This window comes from Lotus japonicus, chromosome 1 (assembly GCF_012489685.1).
Source record: "Lotus japonicus ecotype B-129 chromosome 1, LjGifu_v1.2".
Taxonomy (NCBI): Eukaryota; Viridiplantae; Streptophyta; class Magnoliopsida; order Fabales; family Fabaceae; genus Lotus; species Lotus japonicus.
The window spans coordinates 29169192-29186285 of NC_080041.1; the positions used below are offsets into that span (position 1 = coordinate 29169192).

General features: G+C 35.0%; 1 protein-coding gene across 1 annotated transcript; it reads left to right on the top strand.

Moving 5' to 3' along the window:
• The first annotated feature begins 7875 nt into the window (after positions 1 to 7875).
• On the top strand, positions 7876 to 14094 carry LOC130734327 (NAD kinase 2, chloroplastic-like). Its single transcript, XM_057586688.1, has 8 exons — positions 7876 to 8303; positions 8647 to 10548; positions 11605 to 11726; positions 11838 to 11979; positions 12073 to 12297; positions 12443 to 12517; positions 13296 to 13397; positions 13660 to 14094. The coding sequence occupies exons 1-8, from the start codon at positions 8067 to 8069 to the stop codon at positions 13861 to 13863; spliced, it is 3009 nt and encodes a 1002-aa protein (XP_057442671.1). The 5' UTR covers positions 7876 to 8066; the 3' UTR covers positions 13864 to 14094.
• The last annotated feature ends 3000 nt before the right edge of the window (positions 14095 to 17094 follow it).

Genomic DNA, 17094 nt, shown 5'->3' on the forward strand with positions numbered 1-17094 from the left:
CACGGTCACATGCTCTAAAGTTACATACGGTTATAAGCAAGACCGATAACAAATAACTTCACTCTTTCTACCTTTCATTCTCCCCAGTTGTGAATGAGCATTCATGTCTGTTAAAATTGAACCTTCCATTTTGCTTGTTGCTTGTGCTAGAGGATCACTGATTCATTAAATGAAGATAAAAAAAAGTTTCGTCTGCTTAGATTTTTCGTCCTGAAGCAGTAACGAGATGTTTCAGAAAATAGATATACAAATGCTGTAATATCTAAAAGTTTAGAACATCAAACAGCTATAATTAGATGTTAGTTACTAACAATGGATTTAACCCAAGAGAGTGACTTTAGATGTAAGTCTCACAACCATTAATATTGTTTACCTGCTTTCAAAAGTCAATAATGTAACTCAATCATAGGTTGTGATATTAACTTTTCCTTGTAAAGTGAGTTCCTTCGCTTTAGAGGAGTCGAACCTACTAACAATTGAATGAACAATTATGTTATGTCGCCAATTTTTCAATGGTTAACACATTAATTCTAAATGAATGCCATGGTCGATCAAAATTTATGCAATTGACAAATAAATTCTAACCAATTTATCCTTGGACAACCAATTCGAGTTTAACATAATGTGATCGATTAACTACATAAATTCTAACCAAACATTGGTTTGGTTTGTATTATCATGTTCATTGGGTTGATCCAAACTGAAAAATACCCATATGGTCCTCAGACACGTGTATGCACTCTTGCGCGCTTTGTATTGGTGTGGGTGGAATTGCAACTTAATCTCTAAGAATTGTTTTAATGGAGTTTGGGTAATTACTTTGACCAATCATGAGATTAATGGAGTTTGGCACTTCAAAATCATATGTACACACACCTTGTGCACCTTCATAAGAATTGTTTGTCTCTCTAAGTAAGGTGATTATTTAATACTGATTAGGAAACATCTAGCCTCAACACTTTTATATGTTAAAATCACCATACCCGTTACATAAACTCAGACCAATCTATTTGTAGTTTTTCCTATTTGTCCTAAACTCACCAATAATGAAGATAAAAGCTTAACATCATACCGTTTATTTGAATCAAAGTGCTAAACATGAGTAGTATGAAGAGAAGCTGTATGATCCTTATTCTACATTATTATTTTCTAAGTTCGGAAGAGGGATCAACTTACACTCGTGTTTGACACACTAATCTTACACTATTCAATAACTTTACGTAGGATAGTTATAATGTTATATCATGAAACCCACCGTTTGATTCAAAGTTACTACCATATAGATCATATCTATAAAATTTTACATGAATCCAAAATCATTTAGTATGTTATTTAGATACATCAAGATTAGCGTCATATGGACATTTTAATATATGTGAAAATAAAAACTATACAAACTTATATTTCTTAAAATTTTACAAAATTTGGCACAAATAATGAAGGTGATGAGTTGTTAGCTGTATATTTTCATCTATAGTTATTGATGGGGTAAGATCTGTGGTATAAGACACGAGTGTAAGTTGATCCTTCAACATCTTTTCTAATAGCTGAAAAGTTAGACCTGTTGAGAAAGGTGATCAAAGCCAATGGCTAGTGTTTCATATAATATTGGTAGTGTAACGTTGGTAATTTTAAGTGTCAGGAAAAAGTCTCACATTTGGTTAATAATATGTTAATCAAAGATAATATAAGTGTGAAGACTCATAGACTCATTACCTTAAGGTTTTGAGTAAAGATGAGATGGAAATCAGCTGTCCCCATGAGTGTGTCTCCTATCCCGTCTCTCCAATCAAAATTTAACATGTCATTTATAATTTACACGTCAACATTACATTATCAAACACCGTTGAGAAACTCTGTTACACTAGATTTTTCACCCGTGCGTTGCACGGGGAGCATATATCAATTAATTCATACTTTATAAATAAATAAATAAGTATAAATCAGCACAATAATATGTCGACAGCTTTTAAAAAGACATAAATTTACACCAATTGACCAAAATATTTAAACAGTTGCCTCAACGAAAAAACCACTTCTGCTACTATTGTGTTATTCCCTGAGAGATTTCTACATGAAAGTATTTCCATGCCCGGTCCTCCTTGTAGTAACTTGTAACTCTGTAATTTAAACATAAATAAATATAGACTATATACGTAAATAACTCTGTAATTATATATATATACATATATATATATATATTACTTTTGCTATAAAAAATTATAGACTATATACGTACTAATTCATTTGTTACTCTGTAAATTAATTTTTATATTAGTTTCAATATAAAATTATTTACATTACATGTAATTAAACTATTCATGTTCGTGTAATGAACATATGAAATTCGAAATTATGTATATTAATATTTTCTAGTTCCAATATGACATATTTTACTATAAAATTTTCATACTTTTATATATTGATACTAACTCTAAAAATTATTTTAAAAATTACGATAAAAAGAACTTTAATTATATGAAAATGTATTTTTCTATTCATTTAAACTTAAAAGTATTTTCAGGTTCAATGTACCTCTCGTGGGAGTTTTTTACCTGTAATTTGAAAAAAAAAAGAGTGAAAGAAACTAAATATTTACTATAAAATTTTCATATAATACACACATGTTTTACTCCAAAAGTTATTTTAAAATTTACGAAAATTAAAATAAACCTAATTACATAAAAAATCTTTTTCAGCTCCCCAATTGAGTTAAAATCAGAAAACTTAATAGCATCACTGACAGACACAGTAAAAAAAAAAGGAAGCACCAAACTGTAAAAAAGAGATACTACACTTCAACATTCAACCTTTACCATGTTCCTAACATGGGGTGAATAATTCATCATATAAAAGTGTCACGTCAATAATCTGCCTCAAAGAATTGTTTATCGCATTAGTATCTATGATAGTTCTTAATCTTCTCAGTCCATTTCAGTGGCAGCTAACATTCTTGATAAACTTCATTGGCTAATTTCACTTAACATAATGAGTCTATTTTTCTTGTAGAGCTAATGTTCTTGCATATTTGGATGTAATGTTGTAACATCTCTTCCTTGAAATGCCGGAAAGTATGGCATTCGACGACCAATTCCCAAGCTTCTTACATTGCTCTATGGACTAAGCATGCCTCTTTCCAGTGACAACCTAAACAATAAATTAAACATGATTATCATCATTCGAATTTTGATATAAAATGTTAAAGTACAATTAGAATAATAGCTCAAGCATTGCATAGAAAATGACTTAGTCATGGAAAGTACCAAAGTGAAAATACATAACATTCTAATGAATTTTTCAAACTTAAGAGATATATACTAATAGATTCAGACTTACATTTAAAGACATATCCTTCATTCATTACTTTTTAAAGCCTGCTTGTGAATCACTCATCACCAAAATTCACAAAGACCTCTGACAAATGTTTTCATAAACTAAATGTAAATAGTTACACGCTTTCAAGTTGTTGGAGAAGGTCACTGCAACACTTCTTATTAGAATTGAAACCTATTCATTAATATTTGTAAACTTTAACTAAATTGGCTCACCATATGTTCACCAAAATGCCAAGAAAAGAAGAGGATTGAAGAGAAAGAAGCAAAGTTTAAGAGAATAAATAAAAAAAGGTACACTTAGCTATTCCTCCCTCGAGTTCCAAGAGTGAATTGAAATGATGAAGAAAAAAAATCCACTCGTTTAACCTACTCACTATATTACAGAGAATTGAATAAGATAATGAGAATAAGAATGCAGAACAAATGGATTTTGGGGTTGGGATGACTTTAGGGTCTTCTGCAACCAACCAACAGGCATTGATACACTTTAAAACTTAATACCACTGTAGTTAAAATTAGAATGATAATATAGTCAGATAAAGAATTAACTTGAAGATCAATGATAAAAGAGAAAATTATATTTTCTAACGCAACCTATATAGGCACCCATAGATTAAATCAGGATAGAGAAGCAAGCATTAGAGGAAAATGAAACCTGTAGAAGGAAGTCAGAAGCATTCTAATTTTCTCCATCAAACTCATCATTATCTGCACCAGAAAGTTGACTTAGAAAGTCCTACAAATAAAAAAGATAGATATAAGTCCCAAAACTAATCAGCAATAAGGCTAGGGAAAATGCAGATATTTTAGTTTGAATTACAGCAGCAGTGTGCATGAAATGAGTACTTAGAAAAGTTCATAAAGGCTCTAGAAAATCTAGCTCTATTTGAGTTCATGATGCTTCTAACACAGGATTTGAGGAAACAAATATGCTCCACAACTTCTCTACACAAAATTGAAACTGTATTCTTACATTGATCTATGGAGTATGCCTTCCTCTTTTCAATGACTCCATTAAAAGGTTTCCAACAACCTGTACAATAACTAAAGACATTAGCATAATGAATGAAAACATATCATCAACGTGCATGCTGAGTGAAGAGATAGAAAGGTGGGAAATACTATTTGGACCGATATATCAATGTTAAAGAATCTAGATTCACTATAAGAACAATTATGTAGAATATTACCAACATTAACTTCATGTTGATGCTTCACATTTGCCACTGTGTAGAAATCAACTGTAGGTTCTGGATTCTGCACTCAAAGTCAGGCTTCATCAGAACAAAACCAAAACTTTCAACATCATAATCTATAATATTCAATACATATGCTTCTCTTCCAAATTCTTATGAATATATAAGCTAAGCCAGTACACAATCCAAATAGAAAGAAGACATGAATGGAAGCTAGAAGAAATCAATATATACAAATTAAAGATTTGGTTTATCAGAGAGGGGGGTTGCGAACCTTTGTGCCAGATTTGTGGCGACCAAGGTCAGGTTATGGGTCTCACCAGAACCCAGTCCTTGGAAGGATTTCGAGCTCTTCAGCATACGTTAGAACGAAAATCAATGGGGTTTCTAGGCAGAGAAGAGGAAGAGATCGTTGGGCTCAGATGGGGGAAAAATTGGTGTGGAAAGAACTCTGAAATCTTCTCAACCGATAAAAAGGCCCTGAAGGAGGGGTTTTGGAAGCGGATGGCATAGGATTTGAAGCGGCTGTGGTGGTGTCGTGTAGGGGTTGTTCATGATTAGAGAACAACAGCAAATGGACTTTAATAGAAAAAGAAGATGGTCGAAATCCTGGGTTATTCCAAAGGGTTGGCATTTATGAGAAAGGGATTGATAACATTTGCATTTGAAATTTTTGAATTTTCAAATTCAAAACAAAAGTAAGTGGCATTGGTAACTGAGGTGCAACTCATGAGATTGGAACACTTCGTGATAGACACGGCAATGGATAAATTCTAGAATTTGAAATTGGAAAAATATAATTAATTGGATACATGGGGATGAGGGGAGAGAACTGGATTTAAAATTTCTAAAATTAAAGAGGGTCAGAAAATTTGCTTCTGAATAGGTGAGGAGATGCATTGGGAATTTTCAATTGGTTTAGTAAATCATTAAATGAAGTTTAAAAAAAAAAGAGGGTCTTAATTTTGTATTTCAAATAAGAAATTTGAAAGAAAAGTAGGTAGGCCCCATTAGTAATTGAAATTCTAGGTATTGCAGATTATTAATTGGTCTTGGAGAAAGAAATAGGAAGATTGATATTTTCACACATGCTTTAGAAGTGATAGTGGGTATGAAATCATTTGATTGGCTACAATTGTTGTAAAAAAACTCGTGGAACGTGCGCATAGTAGAAGATGGAAGAACCTTAGAGGATGGATGGATTTAATGAGACTTTGGGTGGGAGAGAGAAAAATAAGAATGAGATAGAGAGAGAATGAGTTCTTAATAATGAAGGAAGATAGTGGGAGAGAGAATGGTGAGTGGAGCATGATAAAAAAACAGAAAAAAGAAGGAAATGCCACGTGTACAGTAAAAAGGAGATAAGAGCTTGTAGAATGCCATGTGGAATTCCACTAAGTCTAAGATTGCATGAGAGAGCAGAATGCTTGTGGTTGCGACACATCAGCATTTGGTCCTTTGAACCTTTGCTCTTTTAATAGTATTATTGATTGATTTTACCCATAAAATAGCAACTCTGTCACATTGAAACGCACAACATAGGAGGTGAACGCAGAGCTTTTTCTACCTTGTTCTCCTTGCAATCTGGTCTTCCAGGTTTTATCGTCATGAATTGATCTGGTTCTAGTATGTTTTTCCAATTTCAAAGACGAATTAATCTACTGCTATACAACTACATCATCTGACTACTATTGATTCTAATTCACCTGTCTTCACCTTCGGTTCTCAGGATCTCCATGTAACCTCCAGCATCTAATATACTCTATCTCATCATCACAAATTTAATTGCAGCACCACCCCATCATCCTGTCAAAAGTAGAAATTTCCATGGAGTCGTTGTTAAGAGTAAGGAGGGAACTGGTGCACCCCAGGTGTTCGATCAAATGGGTGTCTAATGGTTGATAAATTCTTACCATTCTAATTACAGATTACAACCTTGGCAGCAATGGTTGGATGGCAAAAAGGATAGAGGCAACTGTTGGGGGAAATGGTAGAAAGGCAGAGGAGTGCACCAAGGTTGAACTAACGACGTTAGAACATTTTTTTTCGTTTTGGAAGCAACGATGTTAAATTTAGGAAAATGTGGTGTTGGATCACTACTCTAATCTTATCTCTTAAGCCCATTATAGATCCCCTCTTCTTGGTCTCACTCCCATACTCTAGCATAACTATGGTATTCCTCCAATTAGAGGAACAAGAAAAGTAAGATAAAACTTAGATTACATGGTTGATAGAAAGAATTACAAACTTTGTTTATTAAGTTTTTTATATCTATTTCATCAGCTTCATTAATCATATAACAATACATGTCTAATTTTGTAAAACTTAAAAATATATTCTTAATAAATGTCATTTATTCTTAGAAATAAAATTAATTTTTCATTATTCAAATTCGACTAACTTAAGTGATTCTTACACTTTTAGAGACGAAATTAAACATTCACACAAAATTCATATAAACCAAACTTAGACCACCCAAAAGAATATAGTAAATTCATTTAGTTTGAATTATCTGAATTTTGAGTGAATGCTCAATTTCGTCACTTAAAGTGTAAGCGTCAAGAAACCTAGCCCATAGAAGAAGGAAACAATAATACCCCGAAGTGCCTGATTGTGTCAAATATCGATCAATCGACCGATGTTTTATCCGACATTTGACACAATTAAAAATCACATAAACATTTCCTTCTTTTATAAACTAACTTAATTAACTCTTACACTTGACAAAGTTGAACATTCACATGGATAAACCAACCTTAGACCACCCCAAAAGAAGATGGTGCTTGCTGTGGTACATTGAGTCAATTCAAGGCGTGGTACCTAAAATGAGTTAAATTAGTTGTAAAAACTTATATATCGGTTAAAAATTTGATTTTATTATATCATAGTAATGTAGTATTACGTTACCAGAGATGTGAAATTTGTTTGTTGTGTTTTTTAACCTTTGTTCTTCCGTCAAATATGGTCATGTGACGCACATCACCATCATCATCATTCGTCTTCACTACTCATCCATTTTTCATCAAAAAATGAATTATATGGAATGGAGTTAATTGAAAAGTAAAAGAAAATTTGAGAAAATGTAAAATTTACGTAGAACAACATAGTAATAATTTATCAAATAACTTAATGTGGGTATCACACCCAAAAACAAGTAGGGGTACTACATAATTGATTTAAAGTTGCAGCAAGCAACAATAGATATCAGATATGTTGCCCTAGTGACGTGGTCCAATCAAATTAGAAGAAACAAAAAATGGATAACTCTAGAAAATTAGGCACACCATCACATCATGAAGGAGAGGAAACTCAAACTATATGGCAAATGACATGTCCATCAAACAGACCAGACATGTTGCCTCCACCACCAAAATTCCTATTATCCCCTCCATCTTCACACCACACACCATTTTCTTCTTCTTTTTCAACTCAAATAAATAAATAGTAAATAACAACAATAATGCTTCATCAAGAAAAATAAATAAAAAAGAAGATCATTTCTTTTTTATTTTTTTTAATTGGTTCTTGAACGCCGATGGTAGCATGTGTCGACATGGCATTCTCCGACGTCGTTCTGCCACCGTCGTCGTGCCTCTGCTTCTTCAAGCCGCCGCCACCGTCGTCGTCGCAGCTCACCAATGCTAGAATCATGGGCTTCGGCTTCGAGTTTCACAGGAATGGAAGAAGAAAGCTTCGACGAAAACACCTCAAGTTCGTCATCACCGCTCAACTCTCCAACTCGTTTTCCTTGAGCTTCGGTCTCGACTCTCCGGTAACTCACTGTTCTAGTGTTCTTCTTCCATCTCACACTGTCATAGTTTCAAAGATTCTAGCCTTTTCTTCTCTTCTTTTTGTCACTGTATTCAGTTTTCTATTCAATTTCACACTGTTATAGTGTTTCTTTTTTATATTGTATATAAATATTATGTTAATTTTTGCACCTGTGATTTAATTTAATCTACTATTATTAGGGTCATTGTAATTGTAATGTCTTCTTTTTATTCTGTTGTATATTTATTTTTTCCTTTTTTTTATATGAATTAATCATGGAATTTATGTGACGGACTAACATTTATTTTTCCAAATTTGTTTTTGATTTTTTTTTTCCATTTTAGAGCTTCAATTCCCTCCAGTCTCATGATCCATCACAGTTATCATGGATGGGTCCAGTTCCAGGTGATATTGCTGAAGTGGAGGCATATTGTAGGATTTTTAGGAATTCTGAAAGGCTTCATTCTGCTTTAATGGATGCGTTATGTAATCCGTTGACCGGTGAATGTAGTGTCTCGTATGAGGTTTCGTCGGAGGAGAAGCCTCAGTTAGAAGATAAAATAGTTTCTGTCCTTGGATGCATGATATCCCTTGTGAACAAAGGGAGAGAGGATGTTCTTTCCGGAAGGTCATTGATTACGAAGCCCTTTCGTGTTGTTGAGGTTAGTACGGCGACTACGATGGAGGATAAGCTCCCTCCGCTTGCTGTTTTTAGGAGGGAAATGAAAAGGTGTTGTGAGAGCTTGCATGTTGCCCTTGAGAATTATTTAGAACCTGGTGACGACCGAAGCTTGAATGTATGGAGGAAACTTCAGAGACTGAAGAATGTCTGCTATGATCCTGGTTTTCCTCGCGGGGAGGGTTGTCCTTGTCATACAGTGTTTGCAAATTGGAGTCCTGTATATTTGTCTAGTTCTAAAGATGAGGCAGAATCCAAAGACTCCGAGGCAGCTTTTTGGACTGGTGGTCAGGTAACAGAAGAAGGCTTAAAGTGGTTACTGGATAAAGGATATAAAACGATCATAGATCTTAGAGCGGAGAATGTCAAAGATCATTTCTATCAACCAGCTTTGCAAGATGCTATTTCGTCTGGAAGAATTGAGTTGGTGAAAATCCCAGTTGAAGTTATGACTGCACCTACAATGGAACAGGTTATGAGGTTTGCATCTTATGTTTCAGATTGCAGCAAAAGGCCTATATATCTTCACAGCAAGGAGGGAGTTTGGAGAACATTTTCCATGGTCTCCCGATGGAGGCAGTACACGACTCGTTCTACATCACAGATTGATTCTAATCCACCAGTTGCTCCCTATAAAATTTATAGAAATGGATCTGGGGAACTGCTGGACTCTTCACTGACTGCAGAGAGATCCTCCCTGGAAAAAGATATCGATTCATCGCAAGACAATGCAGGCTCTGATAGAATCAACACTGAAAACAATTATGATGAAAAAACAGAAGGTAATGCGGCCTTAACTGGAACTACTCCTGATAATGGGAAATTATTAAAAACCACTGCTGCTAATGAGGAAGGATCTTTTCCAAGTTTCTTCAGTGAAATTAACCCTTTAAAAGCTCAAGTTCCTCCTCGTGATATCTTTTCCAAAGCAGAGATGTCCAAATTTATGGGAAGCAGGAAGATCTCATCTCCACAATCAAGGAAATTGCATGTTGGTAGACTACAGAAGGGTGTGATTGTTGACACTGGTGCTAATCCTGTACCGAAAACTGTAAAACCTGAAAGTTCAAATGGGGCAACCCATGTTGATTATCCGTCTGGAGAGTCCCAGATTACAGGTGGTGGCAATTTGAAGTTAGTGAATGGGAGTACGTCTAGTTCTGTTAGGTCAACAGTAAATGCATTTAGTAAAGGAGGATTGCATCATGTGACTAATGGCAATGTCTCCAACATTGCAAACAATGATAATGTGACATCTAGCTCTGAAAGGGTTGAAGATGGCATGGTTAAGGCTGGGTTAGCCTTACATGATGAAGACTTGGGATCTGTTGAAGGAGATATGTGTGCATCTTCAACAGGAGTTGTAAGGGTGCAGTCAAGGAAGAAAGCGGAGATGTTCCTAGTTCGAACAGATGGATTCTCCTGTGCTAGAGAAAAGGTGACTGAATCTTCTTTGGCTTTCTCTCACCCTAGCACCCAGCAACAGATGCTTATGTGGAAGACTACACCAAAGAATGTGTTAGTGTTGAAAAAGCTGGGGGACGAACTAATGGAAGAAGCAAAAATGGTAATGATTTTATTAGACTCTAACAAGCATAAGTGTGGTTCAGAGAAATGGTCCTCTGGTAATTATTGGTCTAGAAATGAGAATTTCTGAAGTTGATTTTTAGGACCAATATTTAGCATAGAACATGTCAACATGCTTGATGTTGTATCTTTGATCAACTTTATATACTAATCCCCCCCCCACCCTCCTGGTTGATCTGAAGAAACCATAGTTGATGGATTGTAGTTGAGTTGAGATTTTAGTGAGTGGGTCAGACTCGGCTTGTCCCATATAATAAATTACTCATGCTTGAGATAAGCATGAAGCCTATCTAATTAACAATCCTTTCTTGAGAATCCCTCCTTCATGTTTACTTGTTAATAGATGCAAAGATTAAAATAATGAAAATGTATTTTATAATTATTCTTTCTAGTCTATAAATACTTTTTCAATTATATAATTATGTTACAAATATGCATGGAAGTCGTCACGAATCAGCTCTGCCAAAACCTTAAGTTGTTTGGTGACGACACACGAAGGATTTTAAGCTTTTTGAAATGTGGATATTTCACAGGTCCACCTATCTTGTGTTAAAATTTAATTTTCTATTCGAAAAATAGGGTGACAATTGGCTTTGATACCATGTCATGAATTAACTATTGCTAAACTTTAAGCTGTTGGCACACAAGGATGATTTATATTATATTTCTCAATAAGTTTTGTATAGACTCTGAATAGAAGCTTGTAGTAGATAGGATTTCATTTAAAGTATTATATTTACAACATTTAGGTGTCATAGAAGATAGTTGCAGAATTTTTGCACACAATATTTTGGGGGTGGTTGGAACATGTTTGGTTGGTTGTCGCTGATATGAATGGACCAGAGACAGGGTTGTCTATTTCCTTTCGTAATAAAGGTGTCGAGTATAGGAAAAATGAAACTTGGGTAGTTTTGCATAGTATTTGAAGAGCATTTCTTCATTTTTTAGTACTCTTGGAAATTATAAGCATTTATTATGAAGTTTTGGAAATAATTTGACTACATCCATTCTCAATAAAGTTTCATCTAATCTGCAGGTCATTTCTTTTCTATATCACCAAGAGAAAATGAGTGTTCTTGTCGAACCTGATGTTCATGATATACTGGCTAGAATTCCAGGCTTTGGATTTGTTCAGACCTTCTATACTCAAGATACCAGGTACTGGAGTTTGTAATTGTAAATGTATGTGAATTCACGTCAGATCATTTTTGTTTCCTTAAAAACCTGTGTTTCCATTCAGTGTTTGCTTAACATATGCCTTTGATTCAGTGATCTACATGAGAAAGTAGATTTTGTGGCATGCTTGGGTGGAGATGGTGTCATACTGCATGCATCAAATCTATTCAGAACTGCTGTTCCCCCTATTGTGTCATTTAACCTTGGTTCCCTTGGTTTTCTGACTTCTCATAATGTAAGCTTCAATTGAATAATTTATTGTATCATAAAATAATATAGGTGGCTTCTATATCATTTGCTTGACTTACTTTCTTCTCTCCGAATATAGTTTGAGGACTACAAGCAAGACTTACGACAAGTCATCCATGGAAATACTACACGAGATGGTGTCTACATTACTCTTAGAATGCGTCTCCGATGTGAAATTTTTCGTAATGGTAACGCAATGCCAGGGAAGGTATTTCACATCCTCAATGAGGTTGTTGTTGATCGGGGTTCTAATCCATACCTTTCAAAAATTGAATGCTACGAACATGATCGACATATAACGAAAGTAAGTTTCTTGTGTATATATAGTTTGCGCTCTAAATATCTATGTATATTTGGCATTTATATGAAGAGTGCAGTGAATATTTGAAATATTATATCTCAGTTTTGTGAAGCAGTGGCACACCTATATGATGAGTGTCATCTTTCAGGTACAAGGTGATGGAGTCATTGTGGCCACCCCTACGGGAAGTACTGCCTATTCCACAGCTGCTGGAGGTTCCATGGTAAGCTTGTAATAGAGCTTTGCTCATTATGGAAATAATCAAATTTATTGACCTGATATCCTTGCCTTCAAATACTTGGATAACAGTTATTAGAATCTTAAGTCATTATTAGCTTCCCTCTCTTGCTCTCCCTCTCTCTCTCTCTCTTTCTCTCTTTCTCTCTCTCTCTCTCTCTCTCTCTCTCTCTCTCTCTCTCTCTCTCTCTCTCTCTCTCTCCTCCAGAGAGGTAAACACTGACTGTTGTGTCTAGCTGTCTAGCGTGTTTGATGACATTGAAGTATAGGTGGAAACTTAAAATAATTGGCTGTGATTTTTTGTAATGTTTCAAGGAGGCTGAAGCTAGTGATAATTGGCTCGTTAAGGAGCATACATAAAAAGGAAGGTAGTTCAATGGTTAACGGTAAAGGGAGACCTAAAAGAATTTTATGTCAAATCCTTAAGTAGGATTTAGATTTAAATGATGTTGTTGCAGCTTAGTTTCTAAAATATCTGATGTAGAAATAGTGACCATTTATCGAAGTAAATTACATTTTAGGTTCCATGAATAAACATTTGTTCCACTTGCGGATGGTGGGTACATGCTATGCTATTCACAGTTATAATTAGTAGTATAGAAACCACAGAAGTCATCCTGTATAATTTTCTACGATAGAAGAAATCTAATATACATCTAACAGCAAGACATGTAAGTACAACATATGAACCAATGTTGCTTTATACTAAGTTTCGTCATTGTCTTCCTTGATGTTTTTATCTGATGACAAAATGAAAACTGCAGGTCCATCCAAATGTTCCGTGCATACTTTTCACCCCAATCTGTCCACATTCGCTTTCATTCAGACCAGTCATTCTTCCAGATTCTGCTCAACTAGAATTAAAGGTGAAGTTAATCGTTCTTTCTGTGGTATAAAGCAAAAAAACCAAAATCACAACCAAAATCACAACCAAAATCACATTGGATATTATTATTTCATGGCTTATGAATTGTCTTCTTTGCCAGAAGATGTTTTCGTTTTTAAGCCATCCTTAGTTGTCTCTGGCTTGGTGAATCATGATTTTGGATTTAGGCTTCATTTATTTGTGATTAATAATTTATGTTTAGTAAAAGGATGTGAGTTACATATAGGGTTTGTTATTAACAGATTCCAGAAGATGCAAGAAGTAATGCCTGGGTTTCATTTGATGGGAAGAGAAGGCAGAAACTGTCAAGAGGAGACTCTGTCAGAATATGCATGAGTCAGCATCCCCTTGCAACTGTTAACAAGTTTGACCAAACTGGTGATTGGTTCCGCAGCTTGATTCGCTGCCTCAATTGGAATGAGAGACTTGATCAAAAGGCTCTATAATGCATATGAAAATGAAGAACAGATATGGATTATCTTACCATGTAGACAGGCGTTGTGTAATTAGTATAGAAATTGTACATTTAGATGACTAAACATAGCAGATACTACCAATATATTGCATTGGCTTCCATTGTAAAGATAGGGTGTGCCAATGATTTTACATGTTACAAAGGCAATTTGCGGTTGTATATACAAACTTTAATAACAAGCATTAAATTGTTTACTTTAGAAGCGGGTCGTTGTTCCATCTGAATTTATCATGTTTGCTATGTTAGACTTCTTATTCTTGTTATACTCTGTCAGGCTAATAAGGTTTCTTTCCCACCTATAGGGGATTATAGTTTTTTTTTCTTCAAACAATATAGGAAGAAGAATTTGCAGTTCTTTCACTGCTTTGACTGGATAACAAACTCTAGCTAAGCGTTTGCCATTTCTTTGTCAGGATTTTTAGATTTACTAGTATCTGTCTGTTTGTATAGTCTACTTAAAATGCATGAAAGCATAACTTGAACCTATCATACAAAGATAAAAGTGCCTATGAGTCTTTTTCAAAAGGACAGAACACTAGACGCAAGCAAGACAGGAAAACGCTTATGTTTGGATTGAAGTTGAAAGTGATTTTTCACCCATTGCACGAATTCCAGGTGTTAAAAGCTAAAGTAATAATTTGTTGGATTACGTTGAATGGGCTTTTTATCACTTTTTCGTTGAACCTTGCAATTTTACTAAAAATACCCTGAATTTGTTATTTTCTTCATGTTAGGACTGACTGTATGAAAAATGTTTTTGCTGGATTTCATCGAGAATTTTGGTTGACCTTGTCATTCTGAGTTTCCTCCTTATTGTATTCTTATGCGTCTTCCGAGCTCTTATAAAATTTCCTCCACCAGCCAATCTGGCAGCAAATGAGTTAACAATCATAGTTCGTTTCTGACAAAGAATGATCTAATCTTCTTCCAAGTCAATATATTATATGGCTCTAGCACGAAATTCCGCTTGACTAAGTGGAGCTAATGCTACCAGTGAAGCTTGAAAAGGTGTATTATCCCTTATGGCCTCGCATACTAACTTCAATATTTCTTTAAGAACCCAACTAAGGATCTTAATAATTTCTGTGTGTAATCTCAGGAAGAAATCACAAAGTGATTCATTTTCTCGCTGCTTCATATTTTGCGTAAGATGAGGAATTTGGCACTATTGTTCATGAATAGCGAATTGTTGAGTGAATTGACGAGAAAACTCATCTCATCCCTAAATGGAAAGAGGGGGGATGATTTGAACAAAAGCAAAGCATCTTCTTCGAAAGTTGATGGAAAAATTCTTCAAGCCAAGGTATCAATTGCTCGTATGAACAACATGTATGTCATGAAGTTGTCAATGTGTTTCGTTTTTTTTTATAAGCAAAGAGAATACATTGAAAGAAGTAGGCTTAAATACTCTGTAGGTCCCTGAAATTGTCTGGCGTATGAAAATAAGTCCCTGGAAAATATTTTTCCGATTCGGGATCCCTGAAATTTCTTTTTTAATCTAAATAAGTCCCTACCCGTGTTCTGAGCTTATGTGGCTCTTATTTTGCACCGTCATCAATTCCACGTGTATTTTTTCTTTTTCTTTAATTCCAAGTGTATTAATGAATTATAATTAACAACTAAATCTCAAAAGTAATCCCTAACTAATTAATCCCTATCTGGAAAAAAAAAACTAATTAATCCCTATCTACAAAATGTATGGGAAAAAAATCCCTTTTGAGAATCTCTATCAGTGTGCGTAAAAAACTGATTTGCAATTGAATCACCAGAAAATTCAGCAACCTTCACCTTTCAAACTTCAAAAATTGAAACTCCAGCAACCTTCACCTCTCAGTCCTAACAACAACTTAGTAATCTACGAAATGTATGGAAAAGATATACATATCCAAGAAAAAGCACAAGCCAAATCTGCAAAATGTATGAACAAGATCTAGATCCGACCTTCACAGAATCCAAATCGCACAAGACCCGATTGGAAAAGGAACAAGGTTACATGGGTAGAAGAAGGGGAACAACATACCACACCACGCACCCTTACTCTAGATCTGACCAGCTGAGCGTAGCTACGAGGGCGACGACGACCTTCAAGGGTGGTTGCAAGTGTGGCTTCCATGGTCACGACGACTGGTTCGAGAGCGTCGACAAAGCTTCGAGCGTGGCTCCCAAAATGGCGACGGATGCTTCGTACTGCGAGGACTTCTCCTCAACGAGGCTGGAGTACTCCTCTAGACTTTGGATAAGGGAAGGTGAGGTGGGATTTGGTCATGGGTTTGGGTTTTTTTTTTTTCTGGGTTGGAGATTTTTCTACTTTCTTTTCAACAAGAAGATGATGAAATTCTTGGTATATTTCCTAGGTTGGTGTTTGTTTGTTGGGGTTATGGAGTTTTATCTTGAAAGAGATAAAAGGTGGGATCAAGAAAAAAAGAAGCAGAAGGAGGATGGAGAAGAAGATGAACAGAACGTTGAAGAATGAGGATGAAAATTAGAATGAATTATTGGATTAATAAGATTAAGAATAAATTAGGATTAGGGATTAATTAGATTAACAATAACTTAGGGTTAGGGATTAATTTTAACAGTTGGAAAATAACAAAAATAGAAAATACACTTGGAATTGATGACTGTGTAAAATAAGAGCCACATAAGCTCAGAACACAGGTAGGGACTTATTTAGATTAAAAAAGAAATTTCAGGGATCCCGAATCGGAAAAATATTTTTCAGGGACTTATTTGCATGCGCCAAACAATTTTAGGGACCTCTAGAGTATTTAAGCCAAAGAAGTATAAGGGGTACTTCAACCCAATACAAAAAGGAAGAACGATGAAGTAATAAAAAAGAAACTAACACAAAGAAATTACATCTCAGAAACCTAAAGACCCCCCCCCGATGGAGGCACAACTTAATAAAATATGACTCATTAAAACCTTAACAGGAAAACCCCCTTGGGTAGCGTCACTTTTTCGAGAAAATGTTTACATGACGAAGTCAAGAGACATTCATGGAATGAGTCTACTTCCTCAAGGCTGAGCTCATTATTTTGTAACTTGCCAATATAAACTACATGAACCGCTCACGCGTACAACTTGTGCGACGACTACAAAGCAGAGTTGGATGATATATAAAGCATATAAGTGTCGTAAACTGCTGAAGAATGAACGAGATTAGTTTTGTCACTTTTAGCACACAATGCAAACTGGCTCA